We start from the raw sequence: 17,295 nt of genomic DNA, 5'->3' as shown, positions 1-17,295 counted from the left end.
CAAAAATAGTCTTGAGTTCAGGGTGTGATTTAGATTCTCATCTTGAAAACAAAATCAAAAGGTTTTTGTAATATTTTCTGCTAGAAAATATTAAAAAACTGATATTTACTTAGTGGTTGAGAAGTTTACTGATGCAGTTAAAAGTTGTAAACTCCACTCAGTGCAATCACTTTTATGAAGGTTCTTTTTATGTTAGACTCTAAGAGAAACATTAATGATGAATATCTTTTTTTTTTTATTGGTGTATAAATACTCACTAACTTATAATTACCTCTCCCACTCCCTAAACGTTTGTCCAGCTTCAGTGGTAAACATGGAGCATGAAGAGAAGGTTTTAGTTCCAGGGATTAACTTCCTCCTGCTGCTGTCAGCCTCACATGACTCCTCCTCAAATGAAGGAATGCCAAGTAGTCGGACAGGAAAACCGTATTTCTCACTTTTATTGTCTTCTGAGAAGTTGTTTTTGCTCTAAATTGATTTACCAAAACTTCCCTCCCCTGGATTTTCTTCTATTCAAGATCTATTTTAAAACATTTAGGCTTTCTCTTTCCTTTTGTCTTAGCTTTTCTTTCAGTTATTCTCATGTCTCCCCCCTTCCTATCAGTCTTTTAACTCGGTTGTCAGTGTTTTTCTATAAAAGGAAAACTATGCCACTAGATGGAGGAGCTCAGAACAGTCAGAATGAGAATCACAAGCCACATCTGCAGAGCAGGAACTATTTACACCTTGTGTTTATGTGACTGTTTAGAAAAAATGCATTGATGTATGCGAGCAGAACTGAATGCTTATTTCATGCCTGCTTTGAAGTAAACATAACTGTATTGTAACAACTGGTGGTAATGTTGTGCTGATTTTTTTAAGCTTGACAAAGTCACAAATTAAAATGTACAACCTTTTGTCATTCTGATCCATTTCCTGACACTTTTGCATGGAGAGTAAAACACTTCAATGGAGCATAACTGTATTCCTCAACCTTTCTAAACTTTCTAAATATTTGGAGTATGCTGATATTTCTGCAAAGGTTTGGACCGATTCCATTTGTTGCTTTAATATCAGACACAAACACAGGAGTCGTACCTCCGTCCTCGGCGTCCAGGATCTCCTGGAGGTATTTGAAGGAGCCAGACTGTTTGGGCGCAGAGACTGGCTCTTCATAGTCCTGAAGCATCTTGTAGACATCTGACTGGGGGTCGAAACCATTACGGCTCACTGGGGACTGCGGAGGAGGCTCTGGACTGAAAACCACATAAGAAGCATGACTCAGTAAGAGTTTTTGCAAAGCAGCCAACAGATGACAATTTGGAGTGAAGAAGGGTGAAGAACAGCATGTGTTTAGCAACAGATGAAGGAGAAAAGAATAAATCTCCACAGATTCTGGTTTACCCTCACAAATGCTGATTATGTAGCATTATTTTTATATAAACAAAACACAGCTAATAAAGAAACAATTTAATTAAAGTGTAGATCCTTTTAAGCAAAGGGATCTACACTTTACTAATGGATACTGCTTTATCCATTGGTCATCCTCAGTCACTGCACAACCTGCAGTTACATCAAATGTGTGTGGATGTCATTTTGAAGAGCCTGGTTAGTGATGCACCAATCAATCAGCCGGGTTATTATATGCTGAAAAACTTGAATCTTTATCGACTTAAATGCACCAAAACTGCATTGAGTTTGTAAATGTATCAAGAAACAGAAAGCTGTTTGTCAACATTTATTTAGAGTTTTGTTAAAACCAGATCAAATGCTTACTACTTCCATAACAAAGAAACAGCACATTTTTGTTTAATGGTTAATGGCAATATTTAAATAAATTAGTCTACAATTGTATCAGCCAGGAATAATAGTTTTTGATATTTAAATAATTTCCTGGAAAATATTTTGGTAAAATAAGGTGATTGACAAACAATCATCAATAACTAAATAGATTTGTCTCTTTTTCATAAGATTGTATATTATAACCTTATCTATTAATTGAAGTTTGATCACATTGAGTCACATTGATTCTTTATAATCAACTTTAGTCACAAGGTTGGAAATGTCACCATCCACACTGCTATTTATGTTCTGAATAATCAGCTATGAAAAAATATTTTTAAGACTGGATTTAGGTTAAATATACAACAAAAAAAAAACAAAGAATATAAAAGGAAAATAAAATCACCAATGCAAGAGTGAAAAAACGTTTTTGTAAAATCAGAATGGATGCAGCAGAACCAGAGGTGTTTCCTTTACTCTAGAATGATTCCTTATGCTGGGATTAGTCTGGGATTATCAGCCGCTCCATGCCAGGCCTGTGCTTGCTCATTCATCCAGATTGAAAGCTTCAAGCTTTAGGAAGATGACGAGTGGAGCTGCTGACAGATGTGTGCAGACCAGACACACTTAAGGACACGTTTGTCTCCAGACTCCTTTTCAGGAGCAGCAGTAAGTCACATGACAGTAAAAAAACTCAGCTCTGTTTGAAGTGAAGCTGCGTGATGGAGAAAAATGGCAGTAATAAACTAAGTTGGAGAAGAAGAGTGACTGAAGTCAATGGATGCCATGAAAATAGTTTTTAATTTTGGGTTTGGAGTGGAGACCTGGATGGGATTAACAGTCCAGTCGCAGGGAACTCTGGGAGTTTTTCAGAGGATGTTCACCAGGGAACAGGAGACACAGGTTTATAACCCACTGGAGGGATGAACATAACAGCAAATGGCTTTTCCAGGCTGTTGGGGGCGAGGCGCGCAGGTGTGTCGAAGGATATCCAAAATGTGTCTCTGTTAGCATCCACACATACCGACATCTGCCATGTATGACATACTGCAGCTCTGTTTTTAAATGAAATCCAGTTTTAACTTGATGGATTTCAGAGCCAGTTGCTGGAGACGGACTCTTATTTCCTTGTGTGGTTTTCTCACAGCCGTGGTGTGCAATGAGGCTGATCTGGGAAATATCACGGAGAGATATTCTGAAAGCCAACAAGCCTTAACAACTTGCACGGACATGGTTCACTGTTCTCCACTTGTACAGGTTACAGCAGGAAAACAACCTGGATCTCTTTGTTCTTTCTTTAATCTGGGTTTTATATGGAACAAACACATCAAAATGAGGGCTTATTTTGATGGTAGCTCTACAGAAAAGCTCAGAAAGGCAGAACAAGACTAATTAAAACAGCAAAAATAAGGAGCAAATTAGAACACAAAAACAACCTCACACAGCTAATCCACTAGAGCTATTGATGCTGCCAATTATGGTTCATTGTCGGTACTTATGTCCTTTGAAAATGGTGTGTGTTGTCTCACCTGTGTGTGGCGCTCAGGCTGAGACCCCCCATCTTGCCTGGCAGGGATCTGTCCCCGTTGCTGCCATTATGAGCATAAAGCCCAGCTGGGTTGTTGTACTGAGCATGCCCAGTTCCGTTCCCATGTCCAAAGCTGTGGCCGTTGTTGGGTCTGGTGTGTCCGTTATTCAGGTGAGTGGGCTGAGGAGCGAGAGGGGACAGCGGCTCAGAGGTGTACGAAGGTTTACGGACGTAGTTGCCAGAACTGCTGGTGATGGGACGGAAATTCTGCAAAAGAGAAAAAGAGGAAGAAAAGCATGTCAGAAGGGATGACTTTAATATTTAAATGTAAAATGAATTAAAATGAAACATAACAGTGGAGATGATGCTTGGAAAATTTTCTGGAAAAGAAACTTGAAAACGTTTAGACAGAAAAGTTAAAAGATTCCACTTTTGTAATAACCGTTTGCTCCTGCTTTCCAATAAGAGTCCAATATTAGTTTTTATGATATCTTGTCTATTTTTTGTTACATTTGCATTTAGTTTGCCTTGCCTCGACACCTACATAACTCTGCTGTATGTGCAGAGGTCAACACCCTCATGCATTTGGACAAACGCAATGGTGACATCATCGAGCTGCTTGGTGTTTACTGCAGCTATCAGTGCACTTAAGAGATAATGCTCGCTCTGCAGCCGGGCTCGGATGTCTCACAGACAGAATTTTCCAGATAAGGTTTTACTGCAGCGCTCGCGCTTATGTCACCACTTCTGATACCGCTTCAGGCCTTTGAATTTCTCAGATAGCCGGCAGCTTTACTGACTAAACAAGGCTGCACATCATCACAGCTTCAGAGTTTTCAAACATTTTAGCTGAGATGGAGAAACCTGTTAACAAGTCTGACCGTGCATCAGCATAAAAAACAGATTTCTGTAATTCTGAGCCAGTGGAATGTGTGTGTGTGTGTGTGAGCATGTGTGTGTTCTGGGCTGGTTTAAAGTGCCTCAGCCACAGGTGTTGGAGGTTCAGCGCCTCTGCAGCCAGAGCCCGTTATTTCAACGGATGGATCTGCTGGATGTCCTGTTCTCAGCTTTCCCCTGGACCACCCACACACCCACACACACACTCACACCCACACGCACACACACACACACAGGTCTTTGGTAATCGTGCAATCACAGCTTTTCAAAGTGTAGTTGGATTTCCCTCTACAGCAGCAAGCCTTAGCTTTGAAATTTCCCACCAATACACCAACAATACAGGCAGATTTGAACATAAACAGCTTTGATTAAAATATTAGTCAAAAGAGTTTGCACTCAGAGCTACAGCAACTACAATAAAGTTTTCTTCATTTTTCATGTTGCAACCATAAACATCATGAATTTTATTATTTTATGTGAGAGACCAACACAAGATAGTGCTTTTTTTCTTTTCTAATATTTGAATATTGTGTTGTGAATTTGTATTTAGGTGAAACCAGCTTGGCTGCAGTTCCATCTGTAAGTCCTTTGCCTCTAACAGCTTCATACATCTGGAGACATTTTTGCCTGTTCTGCTTTGCAATGAAGCTCAAGCTGAGTCAGGTTAGATGGAGAACATCTGAATGCTGCACTTCAAGTCTTTCCAATGATTCCAACATGGATTTAGGAGTGAACTTTGACTGGGCCATTCCATTCTGGAATTCCAGTGTAGATCTGACCGGTCATTGTCCTATGAGAAAACGTACCTCCCTGTCTGTATTAAGTGTTTTGGAGACACTAGCAGGTTATTCCATGTTGTCATTGTACTCAACTTCTGACTTCATATCAACTCTGATCAGCTTCCGTGTTCCAGCAATGTGATGCTGGCACCACCATGTTACCCAGTGTGACTGGTGCATGAAGAATGATGCAGGATCATGTTTACCTCAGACTTGGCGTTTTGGGTGTAGAGTGAAATGGTTTATTTTGGTCTCATTTAAAAGAAGCACTTTCTTTTTAATGTCTCCAATAAGCCTTCATGGCTTATCTCAACAATCATTTTCTTCTTGATATTTTTCCACAAAAGCCAGAGTGGAGTTCATAACTAACACTTATCCCATCATCACCTGGATTATTGTATTGTGCATGCCGCCTGAGTTGTAGATCTCTGCAGCAGTCAGATTAGGTGAACCACTCACTTTCTGTTTTGGGACCGTAGGTTGAAAAGTGATGTGAGGCGTTTAAACTCCACGGCTTGACCTGTCTGGTGTGTTTCTAGGTCTTTATGTTGCTGTTTGTTCACTAATGGACCATTAGTAATGGTCAAATAGAACCTGAAGCCGACGCTGAATAGTATTTGTTGTATCAAAATGAAGATCCACATTTTTTTAATGTTAATTTGTTACAAAAAAGTCCTGCATTTGTTAAGCACGGGCTTTTTTTTGTCATTGTGGTATTCCATATAATTCTACTAAAATCCATTTAATTTTGTGGTTTTAATCTAACAATGGAAAAAGGCTAAGTTCTTAACACAAAAGTTAAATGTGAATTACTTTTGAGAGGCAGTTTAGAAGAAGAGAAACAGTAAATTCTGAGTAATGACGACCAAAAAGAACCAAACAAGTCAGACTATATCCTGCTCGTTATCTTTAGCTTCTTATTCTTATGCTGCTGACAGCATGACGACCACATTAAGGCCTCAATGGTTTTGTAATTTCTTTGGTTTGGAAAAACAATTTAGGAGTATGAAGATTTTTTGTGTAAATTAAATTCAATCTGGATAGACTCACACAGAGAAAGAGAAGCAGTTAGAGGATTTAATGATCCGAAATTTTTGGCGCTCGAACCCGGCGGAAGACTTGTGAGCTGAGGATCACCAGGCAGGTGATCGGTCCAGGTTTAGCTCAGGGTAGTCTTCCCCCCGGTCCGAATACTGGTGGTGGAACGGAGCCTTGAACGAAGGAGCAGAGAGGGAGCTAGGAAGATGTCCCTGGGATGATGGTGGAGATGGGGAGGAGGTGGGTCGAAGCACGGCTGACGAGCGAGAAGATCCGGGGAAGCTTGTCCTTTGAAGGGATCCGTGAACGACGATTGGCTGAAGCGGTGCGGCGCACCTGTCCCGATTGGCTGCAGCGGGGGCGTGTTGAGTGTCTGATGTGGGACGGCTGTGTTTTGTCTCCCAGCTTGAATTTTCGCCTAGGCTTCATTTGTGAATCAACTTTTGTTTAAAAATGAAAAAAATCCACCAAAAATGTAGCATTGGCAGGAATTTTGATGTTACTATTACTGGTTTGTGCCAAACCCTTTCCCCTCCAGTTATCTCCTTTTCTCCTCTAACAAAACATTTTGACAATATTCAACTTTAGGATTTCTGTTTCTGACTGCTGTCCTTGTGTGCACTTTCTCTTTATCCTCTTTAATCTCTCAATTTCCTGAGAGTAAATCCAGAACTGTTTTCTTCAAAAACAAATTGCTGTCACTACATGTCTTTTTGAGTCTTCATTAGTCGTTTCTCATTCTTAGACAAGGTTAAATCTCCAGATAACAATCAGAAGAATAACTGATGCAATCGGGCGAGCTTAATCATGCCTGCGCTCTTAGAAAAGTGGGAAGGAAAATCCATGAGAGTGGATTTTGTTACACGTTCCAGTTGAAACTTAATAGACATTTGATTTATGATACTGATCTATGCAAACATGAGTGGAGAACGACAGGTAATCCTTTGTTAAATTATTTAATGACGTGTTCAAAAGAACAATAAAAGTCAAAGAATCGATATTTGCTTTACAGACTTGGAGGGAAGTGACCAAGAAGAGCTACGCAAAGTTTGCTTGCTCAGCCCATGATTGTAAATTTGCTAAAGATTAGATGCCATTATCCTTAGAATAAAATGAATAAAGGTAAAAGATGTTCTCTGATCTTCCAGCTACGATATACACCTGTATTCTGCATTTTCTGCAGAAATACAGAAAAAGCTGGAATATTTTCACCTGACTGAAATGGGGTGACTTCATGTGTTTTGACTGAACCCAGCCAAGCCAAACCTTTCAGCCGTTCCTTTTGTCTTTTCATTCTTGCAGCGCTCTTTCTGCTCTCCCTGTCCACGCCCGTTTCACAGATATTTTCTTTAGATGGATGGTAGATTTATAAGGCAGCACATCTGGTGCATGCCTTATAAAAATGCCAGTATGGTTACATTCAGAACCTGTTAGTGCCTTTGAGCTGTAGGAACGGTGCAGCAGTTTGCGGTCTTTAAGTTACCTGTGCCAAATCTTCCTCAATGAGATGCATATTTTCATTTTGAAGGTTTAGAGATGTTGATGTGGGCTTTTATCTACAAATAAAATAGCCCTTTAATATTTTTACAATTCAGTAAAATTTGGTGCAATCTGCTTTTCCAAACAAAAACAGACTTAACTACTCTATTTATGAGGCCCAGCATTGTCCAATTCCCATAAATCGAGGAATCCACGTGATTCCACCAGCATGCTTTTCACTCGTAACCAAGCATGGCTAATGTTTCAGGAAGACTTGCAGTCTAAGGGAGTGTGTACACACAGAAAGGACCATGAAGAGTGAGGGCAAAGAGAGAAAAGCGTGTCTACTTCTGACTGTACTAACACACTTCAAAATGTGATACTGAGGTAATTTTGAGCCAGAAACATGTCCACTCAATACACTGACAGAAAATCCATCTGATATCTCGATGTGCAGCTACAAGCGGGTCACACTGTGGCAGAGCGGCGCCAGGAGAAGCGGCGATTCGGACCAGAGGACAGACGTTGGGGGTTGAAAGGTGGAGGAGCTTAAATGAAAGCACATGTTTGTTTAGAGCTGGAAACTAAGACTTAAGCCCAACTGCTTCACCAGACATACATACAAGTTCATGACAATGCTGAAACATGCACCCACTTCCTGCCTTTGCTGCCTCCTGCATAGTTTAATTCATTCAAAGTTAAGCTTTTCAGATAGCAGCCTGCACTACCAACCGAACGGTTCCGGTTCTCTGGGCCTGACCCCCGTCTGAAAGAGCGACAGAAAGGGCCTGATGACAACAAGGAGTATCAAGTGCTGCAGAAAAGATGGTCTGAAAATGTAAAATGTTTACAAACATTATGGAATAAATAGAAAGTTAATTGTAAATAACCTAACCACACATATGTATTTATGATGCAGTTAAAAGAGAAAGTAGCAGCCAGGTCCTGCTGACCAGTAAACTAGATGAACTAACAGGAGTTCTGGAAGTTTGTTGTTCTGCAGCAAACAGTTGTGGATAAACAGACACCTAGAAAAAAACAATGACTGTAGAAAAACAACTGTTGCTGCAAATTAATAGCAGAAGGGTCAAGGTCATTGTACAGTAAGAAATATTTTTCAATTTTTCAATGAGAGGACAGGAAAGAAAGTGACAATGCTCCATCTGAGTATCTACAGGCCTTCATATTACAACTAAGAAAGACTGAATCAGTGTTCAGTTTGATTTGAATGCTTGCTATAAAAAGTGTTTTAGCTTGTAAGGCAATATAGTGAGAGTTGGTTGGCTGCATCTGAAGGCAACTCCAACTTCAAGACTCTTCTTTGGACATAAAAGCGTGTTTGTTTGCAGTTGTTACTTTACTGATTGTGCCTTAATGTGATTGAGTCATTCTTAATTTCCCTGTACCGATTCTCTGCACATTGCAAATAAAATCAATTGAGGACAAAAGAGACCAAAGCAGAGATATCTGCCAACAATGCACCGCAAAATGTCTGTCAAAAGTCAAGCACAGCCTGTACAGATGTGTGTGGTGGAACCTTAATAAATAGTTTTTTGTGTATGAAAAAAGGTAGTATAATAGTTTTACAGCTTGCTCCAGTGTTATTGCCTAGACCAAGTAGTTTTGTGGTCACTGAAAGACCAGTAATCTACTCTTAATCCACATGCAATGTTCCCATTTTTCACTAAACAAGTTTTAAATCAAAGCTGTGTCACAGTTAAATCAGAGTTAAATACACTCAGGTGGGTTTGCTATTAGAAAGAAGGTCAAACTGAGTTCAAAATGGAATCCTTTTAATCTGCACACACATGAAAATGAAAGACGTGTAAATCAATTGCATCTAAATGATTCCAGACAGGTGGAGCCTCATGAACAAAAAAGGTTTTAACGACTCCATCTACTTCACAACATGCCGAGAGCTACGCACCTGAAAGCGATGTGGACGTTTCAGGGGATTAGTGGCTAGTTACTGAACACAAGCACTCACTTCTAAAAACAAGATGACTTGCAGGCGGGGTGTCAAAGAAGAATATTTTGGGAATTATTGAAGCATTCGGTACACCAAACAATCAGGCTTGCTAAGGTCAAAAGACCATTAAATAATTGGACATCCCATCTTGAAAGGAACAGCAGCTTTAACAGCAAATACTTCAAAACAACGGTATTGTTCCTTTGACAAAACAAATGTGTTTTATGTGCACACTTTTGTTTTAAAAGCATAATTCAGTTCCAGGCAGTGGGGGAATTATAGCCTGCAAGTCATGCAAGGAGTTTATCTGTCAGCTCCTATTAGTGTTAGCTTGGAGAATTTGCTTTCTGCTGCCAACGCCTGAGCTGAGACTGGAAGCTTCCAGTGACGTGTGATCCAGACCTCTCAGCTTCATCATTGTGAGGCCCCATTCTTTCCACAGGACCAAAGTTCTTGACCACAATAGCTAACAGTATAATGATAGGTTAGCTGCCATGAATGACACTGAGGATCTGTGAGCCAGAAGAACTGCTGTTTGATTTAAACATTGACAGCAGGAATTTCCCACTTACTTGAAGCTGCCACTTTATAACTTCAGTGAAGATGCTTTAAAACACGAGTAACTGATAGAGTAGTAAACATACTGGTGTGTGAAAATGTTTTAAGAGAAAGGCTGATAACTACACACTTAAAGCCATTTAGAAGAAGATCTGATGGGATCTTAAAAAGGCCTTTTTTAATCCATTAAACAGACTCACTTTTAATGGATTCAGATTTTGACCTGACCTTGCATTCAGAATGGCTGCTGTATTAGAAATTGATTTTAGCTGGTCAATAAGTTGGTACTTTGCGTCAGTCTGATGATTAGCAGTGCAGAGCAACTGGTGGGGGAGGAACTGTGGTGCATTTCTCAATGTCCATAAAGAGAAAACGAACAAAAAAACGTTTTCTGAAACTTCCTTAACAGGTCTTTAAAACATGAGATTAGGAATCTTAATGACAAAAATCCAGAGTTTTGTCATCTGCTGGGAGCTTAGAGTGGATTCTCTGCTGGTCTGCACCATGGAGCGCCAGGTGAAGATGTTTGGGGGTTTGATCAGGAAGCTCCATGGGTGAACGGTTTGGGAGGTTTTCTAGTGACATCCCAGAAGGACGAAACGCAGACCTCATTGGAGGAACTGTTTATCCCCTCATTGGGCTAAGGTTTCCACTAAATACATTTTGTATTAACTTGTACTGCCTACTTTTCACTGATGCTATGTAAGTGATTCTCAAAATGCCCATTGGAAGGCAAACATGTAATTTAGATTCATGTTGATGCGGAGAAGTAAAGGCAAATGATTGGGCATTTAAAAAGCAGCAGAAAAGAAGTTACTGCAATAAAACAACATTAATGACAAAACAAAAAGAATAACACACTTAAAACAAAAGCAATTTATGATGGCTTAGCTGTGACACCTTGTCATGACTTAACCCTTACCACTCGTCTTTATCACAATCATTTCTATTTTAAGAAGTTACATTTGCCAGTCAGTAGCCTGTGGTCACTCTTTCCAAAATATGACCACAGTTCCTAAGAAAACCCCCGGCATCATATGCTTCTACTTTTTTATATAAACAGCCATATGGCTGCTTGGTTGGTAGCCAAAATTACAGCATTTCGTCTAAAACTTTGACGAGAATCTCCAGGGGTCTCAAAGTGAAAGGAAACATCTCACACCTTCCATGTGTCACTTCCTGCTCAGTTGTAAATTCCCATAAGTCAGACCGGAATTTCCAACTATTTAAGAAATATTCCATCTGTTAATCTGGGACTGCTAGAATAAACGTGCCACCTTCAAATGCTGTCAGCCAACAAAATACTGTTACCCTTAGCATAAAGCCAGATTTTTACAAGTGAACTGTAAATACACGTTTGAATAGCAGACCTTTCTTTAAGTTACTGAAAACAACATTTTTAACTCAATTGTCAAGCCCAGTCAATCTCTGTTGGCTGTTTTTACAGCAGATCATCAAATCATATAAAAATCAGAGCCAAAAATATCACATGGCACAACGTTTGAGTCAGCCTGTATGAGCAAGGTCACGATGTGTAGATCATTTCCACTGAGACTCAGGAACAATCAGCATTGTGATGCGTTCAAAAAACAGCCGGAAACAAAGAAAGAGAGCACTGAGGTCTTTTAAATGGCCTCGGGGAGCGGATGTTTCCTCTGTTCATGCTAGGAAGATTCCACCTGAGTGTGACACTGAAGTGGCCCTGAGTTGCTGGTTTCAAGCTGTTCAGGTTCACTTTATTGAAGGAGACGCCAGAGAGCATTTTTAGAGTTGGCTGAAGGAGAAAGGAAGGACTGGATGAGATGATATAGAGATAGAGAAAAAGGAAACTGGGAGACCAGGGAGGATTTGCTGCTCTCATGTTTCCACCAGTCACGCTCGTCTGTGTTTGTATAAACTGATGGTCTGCCTCACTTTGGTCTGGGAATTGCTTTAGCTTTTGAATGTTAAACCAGGACCTCAGATTGGACTGACTTTGAGTCAGGAAAGCTGAAGGGCCGTTGGTTTTATAGAAAAAGATTTGGACAATTTTCACTATCTTTGAAAGAAAGAAATAAAATGAAAAGGACTACGCAATAGATTAAATGCAATTTCATTGAGACATCAAGGACGATTAAAATCAAATATTTTAAAGAATTACATGCTGTGTAATATTTGCTGCTCACAGCTTCACATTTTCCATAGAAATAGTATCTTGGGTCAGCTAGAGTCTCACTGCAGTTGATACTCACACCTGATAACAGTGTTCAAGATAAAAAATGCACAAAGAGTTTTGCAAAAATTGAGTGAGTAAATAAACTGTCTGATCTCGTTTACAGTATTTATTCATCCTGCATTAATAAGCTCTGTCTGGTAACATCTGCAAAATGATGTGAAAGAATTAATGCATGCTTTGTAAATGTTTCTTTTAAAAATATGAATGACTGAAGTCACTATTGTGAGCTGTTTCACAGCTGTATAACATATTGCTGAGAAAATCCCTGCTGGCTGGAGTGATTTACGGTCACACAACAGTAAATAATTTGATCTAAAAACAATAATCTTTGGTGTGAAAGTTGTTTTTGACAGAAGTGGGTTAAAAGTGAGTTCTTATTAATATCAGTGAGCTGTCGTCCTTTTCTGACCAGGAACATTCTTGATTTGGAGATTTTGGGAATCTCTCAGCAAATGCAGCAAGCCTGCTGTTTACAGTTAGGAACGCTAACTGTGCTAATTGCTAATGTAAGATCCCAGACAGCCTTAATATCAATCCCTTCATCATGCTGTCTTTGACACAACCTTCTGAAAAGTTTTACTTTTGAAAACAATAGCTAGTCAAAAGAAACTATGCACAGGGGGGCTGTGGTGGCGCAGGGGAGGAACGCAGCGTGACCCACAGTCTATATGGAGAACCGATGACCTTTGCATCATGTCTTCTCTCTCTCTCAACCTGCTTTCCTGTCTAACAACTATAAAGGAAAGGCCACGAGAGCAAATAAAACCTTAAAAAAATGAACTAAACTAGACACAACTTTTAAGCAAGTTGTTTGTCTTTATTTTCTGGTTTAGTAACAAATACTAAAAATATCATAGCATGGTGTAGGAAAACTCCCCTGGAAAGCCGGCAGAGTCACTGTTGAGAAATCAGCTGATGTAGATAAGAAATAATGATACTAAAAGTGAAAGTGAACATTTCTTAACAAAGAGCAATAGTGCTAACCTTCTGTACATGTTGCTACAAATGCAGGTCAGGCTTAATTCTACCACAACACAGTCCTTGACAACTGAACATCTCTCACGTACACAATACTCTCATTGTCTGTTTCCATCCTACAAACTCTTCACGCACAACATATGTGCACACATGCTTACACCCAACACACGTCTCATTCTTTATGTGCTCAGAAACAAGCCGCCGTGCCAGAACTTGGGGAAAAAAAATTGGAAAAAGCTCATCTGGTGGAGTTCATCACGCTGTGAATCTCCTTTTGGCAGCTGATCATTTGGAGAACAATCGAAACACTATTTCAACACGGTTCCAGCGAACAGTGGGACACATTCTCCCATTTATAACTGAGTTAATGACCATGTACATGCAGCTTGTGGATCGAGGTTTGCGCCTGTTTCCATAGATTCTGTTTGCTGTCAAAACAAACTGGAATCACTCAGCCACTAAGTTGTAAAGGTCACAGTTATGGCTGCGGACATGACTTACCTTCTGCTGTGGGAGATGCAAAGGGCTATAAAAGACGCCATCACTGACAGCTGATTTCAGAGCTAGATTAAAGATTTGATGTTGTGCAGTAAAAATCTGTCACTTTCTTTTGTATGGTTCCATATACTTTCCTCCACTACTTAAATGTCTTTTCTAATTAATTCCATTCAACATGGTGTCACATTATGAGGAGTTTCCTACTACAGCCTGATCATAGAAAAACTGAGAGATGAGTTGTGACTGCTTCCATTTCATTCTCACAAAACAATCCAGGGAAGACGGTGGTTACCTGTGCATCAGGCTCGGCGTACGGACTTATCTTTCCATCTTCACTGACAGTTGGTGACCACACTCTGTCTCCAGATCCCGATCTGAAACACAATCCCCATGAGAGACGGTGTTAAATTCATCCTCTGCCAACGTACACTGTAGTGCTGAAGCGTCTGAAAATTTCTGCTGAGATGGATGGATTTTTTTTCTATTTTTTGCTGATAATATCCCTTCTGTATTAAATGTCATTTTTTCCGAGAGTGAATTACTAAGAACTAACAAAGAAAAGTGAAAGTAGACACCGTTCCTACTCGTTTTTCTGACATGACTGAGCCAGGAAAAAAGCCACTCATCAACACAGTGTAATTGTTAGAAGTAAAGAAAACCATATGCTTTTTTTCTTTTTACAAATACTTAAGAAGTTCATCACGTTTTTATAATCAACCCCCTGTACTCTTATACCCATAAATAAAATCCACTGAAAAAAATTGCAGTCAGAAAATTCATTTGCCAAGTAGAGTTACAATCTTTGCACCTCTAGTTACTCTTGGAAAAAGTATTGACGATGACAGACCTGTTAACTTGATCTGACCAGCCAGAAGGAGAGCATTAATCAGAAGCAAGATGGCCGCTCTGGAGGAGCTGCACAAATCAACAGGACAACCTGAAGTCATGAACTTCCCAATCTGGCAGCGTGACCGCTGCAGTTAACCACAACCCACAGAGTGGAAGCTGCTCAGGTCAAATGAAAAAACAACATTTTTGCTACATGTGGGGAAACACTGACTGCAGATATCCAAAAAGTAAAAATTGGTGGCGACAGCATGTTTGTTGTGATCACGCTTTATTAGTAGTAGTAGTAGTTTTTCATAAAAATCTCAATAAAACTTAATTAATACATAAAACTTTGTGGTTGTTGCATTACAAAATATGAAAAAGTGCTGGTTGCATTATTGGAAGGAACTCTCAGAGCAGTTGATTTGTACATTTGGCAGGTTTTATGCTGGAAATGAGTATAATTAGTTCTCATCATCCCTCCAAACACACAGCGACATATTAATGTAACACCCAACACTTCAATGAGAGTTATAGTTTGCCTCACAGCCAGTTCTTACTACTATTGTACAAAAGTAGTGATAATTCTATTATTGTTAGATTGTTCTTTTGTTTGTATGCATAATAATTAACTGCAGCTGAACGCACTTATGAAAAAGTACACAACATACTGAATGATTGCTAGGGTAAGATGGATTATTTATTGCACTTCCCAATGGGCCTACTGTGTACACATAAGCAGGTGTTCACATAATTCACCTCTTCCTCTAGAAAACATACAGAAAAATGCTTCAGTGAAACCAAAAATGTGTCACTTTTCCAGATAAAACAATGTAATTCAGTCAGAGCTCTCTTCAATTCTGTTTCACTGTCCAGTTATGTGTAAATGTCACAGAGAAGATTGAAGAGGGGTTCTTTAAGTAACATGAATCCAGATGAGCCATAGTGTTCAATGTGAAGAAGGGAACACATGAAGCTTTCATAAGGGTAACACCAGGCCAACGTGCTAAAGAACAGAGTCTGCATGCAGTTGCTGACCCCTGCAGACGGGTGAGGCTTTGTCGAACTAGATGAGATCACCGGGTTGCAAGCTAGCACAGCATTGCTCAGGCTGAGGCAATGCTCCAGATATGAGCCACGGAGGTGTTGCTATCAAGGATGCTCTTATGAGGCGCCGAGTGTCTGCTGAATGAGCAGCAGCTCCAGAACTGCGTAGGAAGAACGCTCCCGCCCTTACACCAAGACCTCCATGATTCAGAAGCAGAAAGTCATAATTCTTTCCCCAGTTTGTTTGGTTGCAGTGGTTACCACACAAGCAGCCTATTGAGATGTGAAGCTCCAATGCAAGCCTGCTGGGTGGACCGACATTTTTAAAGAGTCAAACAAAAACAGGCTAAAGTGGGAAGGATCACAGGATGACCAGTTTGAACCTCACATTGTTGGCTCCACCAAATCCAGAATTACTCTAAAGACACATGTTGTTTATCTTTTGAAATAATAAAAAATAAAAAGTCCAGCTGGAAGACAGCTGAACTCGATAAGTTAGTTTACTTCAGCCACTCAAATATAGACTCAGTTCTTTTTCTAAATGACAGCAAAATACATGTAGCACCAGGCCAATAAATAAATCTGTAGTCAGTTACACACAATGAACTGTACAAATGGAAAGTGTGATATTCATTTGTCAACAATTTGTATAACTAATAGTATTCCAGCTGTATTTATGCTGAAGTTAAATTACACATCCTCTAGTTGGAGTATTTACAAAATGGCTGACTTGTTGCACCTAAATAAAATGTAGGCGTCAGAGGAAAGGGCAAAAATCTACATAAACTCCATAAGTTTTAAAAATTGTAAAAAACCAAACCCACCATTCCTCAATCACAGACAATAAAAAATATAGTAAAAACAGCTGACAGCCAACTGTACTCAAATACAAACATTGTTGATCAATGACTCATAGTTGTATTCATCTCTGATCAAAAGCATTTAGGAGAAAGGTCCTTCTGCACTCTACAGGATACAACAGAAGCTGCTACTTTCTCAGCTGAAAGAATTTCAGAGTTCTCTGAAATACATCAGCTACATTTAAAAACACGTTTCAGACATTCCTTGACAAAAATCTGGTTGCGGTTGATGATCAAATTATCCGATGACTCCCCCAATGCTTTAGATGCTGAAATCATAACCACATAAAAGAGAGAAACATGAGAGGACAGATGAGACGAAGGGCAGCAGAGGCAGCGCCGCTGGCAGGAGGCAGACCTGTGAGAAAGCTGCTTCCTTTGGAGGTTTCTTTTTGTTTTGCCCCAGCAGGAGTCCGTTGCTCCGTTGCTCCCATGCAGTTTTCATGCTCAATTCTTCATCTGTGACTCACAGGTCACAAAGTCAGGGTGAGACATGAAGGGCAAATCCTCCACCAAGGGGAACTTTAACTCCATCTCTAATTCCTATGATTCTTTCCAAATCCTTAGAAGCTTCTCTTGTTTTAGTTTCAATCTGGAGATGATGAGATTTATTTTTAATATGTAGAAATACTTAATATGCTCTCCTCATTTAAAACCTTCTGATCCTGGATTTTTAGTTTAAACTCATGTTTATGTACCTCAAGTATTACGGCAACAGAAAACCCTTCTGATTATACAACCTTCCAAAAATTGTCTTACACTCTTCACCCATTAGCTCACAAACATAACCTTTAAATTTATTTCAGTAAAATATAAAATAGACCAACGCAGAACAGAGCATACTTATGAAAAGGACTAAC

General features: G+C 39.7%; 1 protein-coding gene across 2 annotated transcripts in view; it reads right to left on the bottom strand.

The window, feature by feature from the left end:
- Positions 1-17,295, bottom strand: part of pdlim4 (PDZ and LIM domain 4) — a 54,358-nt gene that overhangs the window by 10,294 nt on the left and 26,769 nt on the right. For both annotated transcript variants that reach the window (XM_044140351.1, XM_044140350.1), the window contains exons 3-5: positions 13,993-14,074; positions 3,291-3,556; positions 1,078-1,235 (exon numbers count right to left, since the gene is read on the bottom strand). In XM_044140351.1, coding sequence (XP_043996286.1) covers positions 1,078-1,235; positions 3,291-3,556; positions 13,993-14,074 — 506 coding nt within the window. The remainder of the gene's footprint in view (positions 1-1,077; positions 1,236-3,290; positions 3,557-13,992; positions 14,075-17,295) is intronic.

Source organism: Gambusia affinis, linkage group LG15 (assembly GCF_019740435.1).
Source record: "Gambusia affinis linkage group LG15, SWU_Gaff_1.0, whole genome shotgun sequence".
NCBI classification, from domain to species: Eukaryota; Metazoa; Chordata; class Actinopteri; order Cyprinodontiformes; family Poeciliidae; genus Gambusia; species Gambusia affinis.
Note: the sequence above shows the minus strand (reverse complement) of the source record. Positions and strands in the feature narration are given on the sequence as shown.